Raw genomic sequence first — 9,382 nt, 5'->3', positions numbered from 1 at the left:
GGATTGAAAATAACAATTTTAATTTTATTTTAGAAAAAAATAAATAAAATTGAAGTAAAATCATAAGTTTTTTGTATCGTACAATTATAATTATATTTAAATTTGATTAACACTTAAATTCGAACTTATTAAAACATACGTAACAAATGTAGTTATGTTCACCACAATGATTATCATTATTATGCAACAAGTAAATGAACTTGGATGGTCATTTACATGTATCTATATCATGCCATGTACGTATATAGAACTTAATTTTTTTCGTCAACTTATGTTGTATTACTTTTCTATGTAATCGAAGTCGGTTTTTTTTTTCGTTTGCGAGCAAACACAATTATTATACTATTATATTTTTTATTTTTATAGTATTATAATTTACAAATAGATTCGTTTAATATTTATAGTTTTAGTATGATATCCACAGTTTATAGGTAGATAGATATGTATACTTATTTGTTTCGTTTCACTACCTACTAAATTGTTATTTTTCAAAGCTTTCATCCAAAGGTTGCCTGGAAGATATCAGTGTTTATGATAAGGTCGCCATTTTTACTTTGTTATTTTTGAAAAATAAACAAATTACAGTTTTTTTTACAGCAAAAGTGTACAATTAATTAGGCCATAATACTGTTCAGGCTCATAAGCCTCATCTGATTGTACAGTTAGTATAAGATTACGATGGGACTGACATGTACTAGTGTATAAAAGTCCCCAAATAAAATAGTGAAAACTTTTGTAAGTGTAAGCATAACAAAACAATTTTAGGCAAAGCTTAAATGTACAAGGAAATAAAACAATTATTTTCATAACATTGTGATTACGTGGAAAGAAACAGTTTATTTTGCATTTGACACTTATAAGAGAGAAACAGTTTATTTTTATTTGTTTTGGTTTAAGATACAATATAATAATAATATAATAACAATACAGTGCTTCTTAAATTAATAAAATAATACATAATCGTTTTTTTTACATACAATCTTTTTGAACATCAATGCTTTCTGTTGCGAATGTGATTATACACTTCGTGAGCAGTGCCAGCAGCGCCGATTATTCCGAGACCCTTTTTCTGTAAAACAAAAATTACTCAAGAATGTAGATACTACAATGAATGAAATAGTAATTTAAAATAAATAGTATTTATTTGAAATAGTAAACAATAGGTACTTACAATAGCTCTGCCTCCTTTTCTAATGGCATTAAAGTTAACTTTAGGGTCCGCGCTGCTCTGACCGATAAACAGAGCGAACACCGCCATCAACATTACAAATACAGCAGACAGCTTCATGGTTGCGAGCGTATGTTTGTAATATTATATCGACAAGTAATCGCCTGCTCAACTGCTTCGTGAATGATATGATTTCCTTTACATCCCTCTATTTAAATGGGTTCTATTTACACTTGCCTAACTACTATGGTTACAAACTAATATGGGTTTTTCTACGTTTAAACCCAATTACGCGTGTTCCTAGAAGTAATACGTCAAGTCGGATATTGCTATCAACCATATTGTCGAGTGTGATTTATATACCGAGCTGAACAGAGAGTTTTGCAATGCTAAATAAAAAGTTTGATATTATTTCATAAAGTTTAAAATTCTTAGTCATAAATTCTTTTCAATAGAAACAAAAAAATGTTAGATTTATTTTTTGAAAACCTAACATAATTTTAATTAAGATGAGATAATGAACTTATATAAATAATAACGAGTCACTAAGTATATGTCCATGTGCGAAACTCAAGAACAGCTGTACCAACGCGACTTTTTTTAACTTTTCTTATCTAAGTATAAATATATTTTCTTATACACTGTAGAAGGTTTTAACTGTTCTGTAAATATATAAATATAGATTTTTAACTGACATAAGCTACATTAAATTTATTATGTAATCGAAAAATAAAAAAAGCTTTTTTTATTACTTAGAAATGTAGGATTGACAAGATATTATGCTTCTAGAAATTCTTTGCGCAAAAATCATCATCATGTAAATTTAACAAAAATATGGGAGGGCAAAATATTATATGAAAATTAAATATATATTTAGAAAAGAGCGAAAAAAAAAAGTATAATTTTTATTTTTATCGTAATTATATTTATTTATTGTAAATAGTTTTTATCTCTATCTTATTATATTTTTTTTAAATATATTCAGTATAATATGTTCTTAAATCTATAAAATATAAATAATTAAAATTATTTTTAATATTAACAACGATTTTCTTAAAATAAGCATAAAAAATTGAACGACATATACAAATAACAGGACGCGCCAAGCTTACAATAAATATAAAAAATACCAATAAAGAACACAAGATTCACATTATGAAAAATGCATTCTTATTTTTCACACACACAAACACACACACACACATCATCATCATCTTAGTGCAGTCCACTGTTGGACGTAGGCCTCCACAAGATTGCGCCAAAAATTCTAGCCGCAAAACAGCCGGGAATAATGGGGCTGCCGGGAACTAAGGGCCGAAATTTTTGGAGCGTACTCATGAGTTTTGCCCATTGTCACCACGCTGGGCAGGCGGGTTGGCGACCGCAGTGCTGGCTTTATCGCACCGTAGACGCTGCTTATTCTTATTCTTCAGTAATTTCATTATTTTTTTTAATGGTAGTGTTGAACTCACCCCAGGAACATAACACGTGAGAGCAGAATTATTTGTCTTTGATCTTTTGTAAAGTTAAGATACTTTCCCAGTCGGGCTGCTCCAAAGTTCGAGTAGGATATTTCCTGTTGTACCTCGTAATCTGTACCTCGATAAAAACTATGAGCAAAACGAAGACGTCTACGCGTTAAATTGATTAGGATAAATTTCACTGTATATATCACCAGCAGTCCAGCACCACCCAGCAGCACCAGCAGCAGCTTTTGTTTTTTGCTATAATATTTTTTTGGCAGATGTAGACTTTTTTTATATACTCATTCCTTGTTGCTTAGTATTTGATAACCCTAGTTATAGTTAATAAATACGATTTTAACATTTATTTCAAATAAAAAATTAATAATACCTAAAAAAAATTAGCTCACTATCATTCGACCCCCCTTTTTGGATAACTGTAAAACTTGTTTTAGGTTTTGCGCTGCTGTCTCCCGCAAAAAGGCTTAAAACAACCATCAATATTAATGAAAATAGTTGAAAACTTCATGTTGTTTGTTGCAATTGTTGCAAACTGACTTGCGATTTGCTCAGTAACTGCAAATATGAACTAAATATAGTGGGTTCCATTTATTTAAAAGGATAAAACAACCTTATTTTCCTCCAAAAATATTAGGTCAATTAAATTAAATTTTCCCTCTTTTCCCTCTTTCTATCTATATGATGTCATTGTTATATATATTTAGTACTAAACGAATCCATACATACATACATATAAAATGACAGACTGGAAATTAAAATGTAATATTTTGTTAATTTTTAATTGTAACAGTATTTATTGTATTTATTGATAGACTATGGTTATATATCAGCTAGTATATATATAGTATACCCCTCCCCCTTATAACTTACAGGTATGAAAAAAGATGTTGGCTCAGACCTACCCGATACGCACACAAAATTTCATAAAAATCGGTCCAGCCGTTTCGGAGGAATATTATAACTAACATTGTGACACGAGAATTTTATATATAAGATATATACAAGAATTGCTCGTTTAAAGGTATCAGATATTGTTCTCATTCCATAATATATCACATTAGAAATTAAATTATTTAAATCAAACGAAGAGTCAATGTGTAAAAGTATAAATAAGTGTATGTAATAAGTATATGAATACTTAACCAGCAATACCCGTGCGAATAATTCGTAGTAAATAATTTTAATCATTAATTAATTTAAAAAAATAAAAGCAATAATATTTTTTTTTAGTTGTGGAATGTGGATGCCAGTAGAGCAAGCAAATATCTATAAAATGATATCTAAATCTAATCTAAAATGTTTGTGTGGGATTGAGGATACCAGCAATGAAGCGAAGTATCACTTTAACACATTTATTTTAATAAAATTATACCTAATTCTAATTCCTTTCATTCACACTTCATAGATTAACTATTTATTTATATAAATCATTCACATTCAATAATCATTCCACATATATATAGAATCTGAATCTCGGAAACGGCTTCAACGATTTTCATGAAATTTAGTATGCAGGGGATTTCGGGGGCGATAAATAAATCTAGCTAGGATTAATTTTTAGAAAATGTCGTTTTATCCCAGTATTTAGACAATGAAGAAATGGCTACAATATCGATAGAATACGAAGGTAAATTTCGCACTTGTCAATAAAGTTGTAATAGCTTAGATGGGAAATCCTCAAGTTTCCAGATCGATTACTATTTTTCTTTTTTTTTCTAACTCGTTATTTTTTATTTAAATAGTCAGTTCTTATTTTTTATTATCATGTCGGTAAAAACGAAAAATATTATTCATATTTTATCATTAGTATTTATTAATTATTTTTTATTTTTGGTTTTTTATATTTATTTATATTTTTTATTATTGTCGGTAAAAAAATATCATTCATATTTTATAAAGTATTTAAATATGATTTCCAAAAAACACGATTTACTAAAAATACCGAGCTAATCTCGGTCACCCAGGTACTGTAATTTATGTGTAGTAATTGTGAGGTTTTTCCTTAAAAGGCAGGCAAACGTCTTACCTTAGCGTGTTAATATAATATGATAGATACACGTACCTTTGTCCGTACAGTCCGTACTACACACTAAAACAACCTATAACTTTTGTTTAAATGTTACAGAAAATATAAAGAAACCTAATTTATTAAACTTTGTACCATATTGAATAAACCTCATAATACCGTTTTAAGTCTCTAAACCCATATTTGTCTCATATCGTCTTCATAATCAGACCCATGTAGCAATAAAGACGTAGCAATAAAGAAAAATCAAGGAAGCTATTCTTACGTTATAAGCAGCAAAGCTTCCAAAGGATCTTAATATAGTCATAAATATCAATGCGCATACATAAAAGAACTTTTTATTACAAATATTTAAAAAAGCCGCAGAAATATATAATAAAAACCAGATTAGCATTTTTAAAAAACATTGAAAAGCATTTTAAAGTCAGATTTCATTTTATTATGACTTCGAAAACAGAAAACGTTGTCTACTTTGAGGCTTCTGTTCCAAAATGTGGCAAAAAATATATGTATATTATAGAACTCTTCGTCTGTTTTCACATCAGCCGCTTGCCTACCTTCTGCTAAGATCAGATCATTCGGAAACTCCTAAAACTAAAGTAGTATCACTGAAACACTTAAGAAATCGTATGTCCTCGCTGAAATATAACATAATTATGATTGCTGATCACTGATATATATAGGGGGATATATATATATATATATATATATATATATATATATATATATATATATTCATATTTATATATATTCATACTACATAAATAACAAATTTTTAAACAAAATTAATAGTGACCAAAGGAGATAATCATAAGACTGGAAACCTATAGCTAAGAATAAATCCCATCCATTTTAAGAAAGTATTGTTCAACAGATTTCTTAAAAAAAGGAAGAGATTGAGAATATGTAATACACAAGGACAAGGAATTTCAAAGTCGAGCAGCTTGCACGGTGAAGGATTTGGTATAGAAAGTAGAGGAATGTCGTTCATAGCTTGTCGTTAGATCGTAAAGTACGTTCATGGAAATCATTTAGGTACTTAAACCGCTGTTTAAGCCAAGACGGACTCAATATTGTTTGAAAAAAGTATATAAAAATAAAACCTGATCTGAGTACAAAACTAAAAAAGTAATCAAAATAAGCAATAAGAAAATGAATAAAAAGTAAAGAGTTTTTCGTTTGTTTATACTTAGATTTGAAATAAAAATTTTCCAATATAAAAATTGTTTTTTTTTTATGAGGCTTAAGAAGTGTAAAACAGCCGGCTATACAGGAGCGGAGTCGAAAATAAATATCTGAATAATTTCGTTATCAAACGAGTGAAGTATTTGTTATGCATACTTTATTAATACTTATATAATAATAAAAAACAAAAAATAATAAAGAAATAAAAGGCTTTTTTTTACTCAACAACAAATAACAAAAATTATTACAAATAAAGAAAGATGTACGAAGATGGTATATCATAGAACTAGACCTCCCAGACCTGCAGACTCGATAGAAACAAAAGAAACGGAATTGTAAAAATTCAATCTCGTCAAAGAATTACTTCAGCACCACACATTGAGGTAGGGTCACTTCAGCGCATCGTAGTCCTCTGCAGAATAGAGACCTCCCCAAATTAGCGCCAAACATCCCGGTTTTCCAAAATCCTCAACAACCGACAATCTTAGATAGATTGTCGGTACAGTGGGCCGAAGGGTGGCCCACACTGCGTTTACGAATGGACCAGCTCATTGCCACTTCAACTTGCTGATTTTGAGGGTTATGTTGGTTACTTTCGTTCTCTCGCGGATAGTCTCATTTCTAATCCTATCTTTGAGAGAGCACCCAAGCATAGTCCTTTCCATTACACGTTGAGCGACTTCAACCTTGTGAAATAGTGCCCTCGTCAGCGTTCACGTCTCGGCACCGTTTGTTAAAACAGGCAAGACGCATTGCTCGAAGACTTTTGTGTTGAATCTTCGAAGTGATGACTCAACAAAGCCTGCCAAACGCCGTCCAGCCCAACCAAATCCTCCTATCAGCGTCCTTCTCGAAGTTTTTTCGACCTATTTGAATGGTGTGGCCTAGGACATAATCCTGTACAACTTCGAGAAGGATACCATCGACTGATACCGGTCTCGGTATGACTCGTTTAGGCCGTCCAGAATTTTTCGTAGCTCATCTAACGCCTCCACAAAGATGACGATATCGTCTGCGCAACGAAAGTGAGAGATGTATTCGCAATTGACGTTGAAGCCTCATTCCCCCCGTTCCAAGGTCCTAAAGGCAGTGGTTGTTTACCACTGCACAAGGAAAATTTCTCTTCTTAATTATAAGAAGTAACCGCAGAGTAATTTTAGCAATAGGTTCTGGTACTTATTATTTTTTTATCATTAAGCTAATTATAGCTAATGTATCTAATTACTAGCTCGTTGGCGCAGTTTGTACTGATCCTGCTTTCTGCTCGGGCGTTGTGGGTTCGATTCCTACCCTGATTCTGGGTGTAATACATACATTTATATATATACCAATTAAATATCATCATTACAGCCTATACAGTCCACTGCTGGACATAGGCGTCCACAAGTTTACGCCAAAAATAACGTGAACTCATGTGTTTTGCCCATAGTCACCACGCTGGGCAGACGGATTGGTGACCGCAGTACTGGCTTTATCGCACCGAAGACGCTGCTGCCCGTCTTCGGCCTGTGTATTTCAAAGCCAGCAGTTGGATGGTTATCCCGCCATCGGTCGGCTTCTTAAGTTCCAAGGTGGTTGTGGAACCTTGTTATCCCTTAGTCGCCTCTTACAACACGGGAAGAGAGGGGGTGGCTAAATTCTTTAGTGCCGTAGCCACACAGCACTAATTAAATATAAATAAAGCTTTCACTTAGTACGAAGATATTCTTTTCCTCTTTTTTCATAATAACTGGGATAAGCCTTTCTTAGGACCTTTGCCTAAACTTTCTCATATAAAAGTTTTACTTGGCCGCTTCTCCAAATCATCCAGTACATTGTTATATTGGATTATTGAGCTGCCATTTAAACGTGGAAATACTTGAAAATACTTTATTACCTTAAAAGAACTAAGAAATAAATTTAATTCAGTAAGAATGTCTTAATACATTTAATTAAATTCTTTTGTTCACTTGGATCCGCACCTATTTCAATATAAACATAACAGTTTTTCAACTTAAACAAAAAAATGTTGTAAAGTAAGAGTAAAATAAAATAATAAAGTATATAATTCAGAACAATTGAAATCTCGCAGAAATTGATTTAAATATATAACTGAGCCTTTAAAAATCTTATAATAATGTTTAAATAGAGAAAAGGGTAGATTGATAATAAACAGATGATGATGTTAAAGAATGTCAACAATTAAATTGAACTTGTCAAATAAGCACTTTAGTAAACAAAATAAATTAGATGTCTCGTACTTAAAGGTTATCAGGATATGAATGTCCGAAAACGCACTCAATATAGGCACACACGCCCAGAGCTTTACAAATAGCTTCAGTGTATACAAGTGTTTGTTATGTGTTTGACCGATGACCATTAACGTACCAGTCATTTGCTGTGACCACAGTCACTGCGCCAACGTCGTTATATTTAATGTTATTTAGAGTAAATTAAATATCACAAAAAGGATTAAATACAAACGAAATTAATGATAATGAGATCCTATAATTGTTTATTTAAAAATTTAAACTTTTGTACAATTTATAGCATACTTAAATATTATATAAATTAGTTTATAAAAACAGTTAAAACAAATGAATCTAATTTACTATATATAACATTAATGATGTTTCCTGTTGCGAATTTGGTTGTATAATTCATGTGCCGTCCCCGCTGCACCCAAAATTCCAAGACCTTTTTTCTGAAAAAAATTTTTTTAATCAATAACAATAAATTCAATCAAAAGCTTTAATTTTGTGATGATTTTTAATACAAAAATTTCTTATTTTTACTAATACTTACTACAGTTAATTAAATCTTATTCATTTAAAGCAATCATAAATTAATCAACTTACGAGTGCTCTGCCTCCCTTTCTTAACGCGTTTACATTAATTTTAGGAGCTGCGCTGCTCTGACCAACAAATACTGCAAGCACCGTCATCAACATCATGAAAACAATTGAAAACTTCATTTTTCTAGATATATCTTTTCAATTTCCAATGTCAATTGAAGCACAACGCCTTAGTGAATGATGCTGTTAGTTCCACAAACCTGTATTTAAATAAATTCAAATTAATTTGTTTTTCCTCATGAGCAAACATAGATCCCAATGATCATTGGTTCCTACGTCATTAAAAAAACCCATGGATACGTTGGTTAAAAACCATGTGGTCGTAACTTAAGGAAACAGTTTCTCGTATATATTTTCAATTAAATAAATACAATTATTACATACCAAAAACGTCATAATTACGTTTTCATAGAATATTAAAATAATAAAAAATCAGTGGATTTGTCCACTATTACTCATCAAAGTATTAATATAGTAACTGATAACTAAACTGTACCTATAGTACTCGATAAATCGGAATATATTGTAAAAATATGTGACTGTCAACGAAATCGCCATGAATAATAAATACATTTTTAAATCATTTAACTCACAGGATGGAAAAGATAAAATTGCACTTAAAAATTTCGTTTTTTTACTCTTGCCTGATTTGTATTAAACAAGAAACAAGTAATAAATAATCCTA

General features: G+C 30.8%; 1 protein-coding gene across 1 annotated transcript; it reads right to left on the bottom strand.

Annotated features, from left to right (window-relative positions):
- Positions 1–800: 800 nt before the first annotated feature.
- Positions 801–8,897, bottom strand: LOC123658178 (virescein-like). Its single transcript, XM_045593619.1, has 2 exons — positions 8,701–8,897; positions 801–1,069 (listed from the first exon to the last, which is right to left on the bottom strand). Exons 1-2 carry the CDS (start codon positions 8,815–8,817, stop codon positions 992–994), a joined length of 195 nt encoding a protein of 64 aa, XP_045449575.1. The 5' UTR covers positions 8,818–8,897; the 3' UTR covers positions 801–991.
- Positions 8,898–9,382: the final 485 nt, after the last annotated feature.

Source organism: Melitaea cinxia, chromosome 12 (genome assembly GCF_905220565.1).
Source record: "Melitaea cinxia chromosome 12, ilMelCinx1.1, whole genome shotgun sequence".
In the NCBI taxonomy this organism is placed as follows: Eukaryota; Metazoa; Arthropoda; class Insecta; order Lepidoptera; family Nymphalidae; genus Melitaea; species Melitaea cinxia.
The sequence above is the reverse complement of the archived record's forward strand: the minus strand, read 5'-3'. Positions and strand labels throughout refer to the sequence as shown.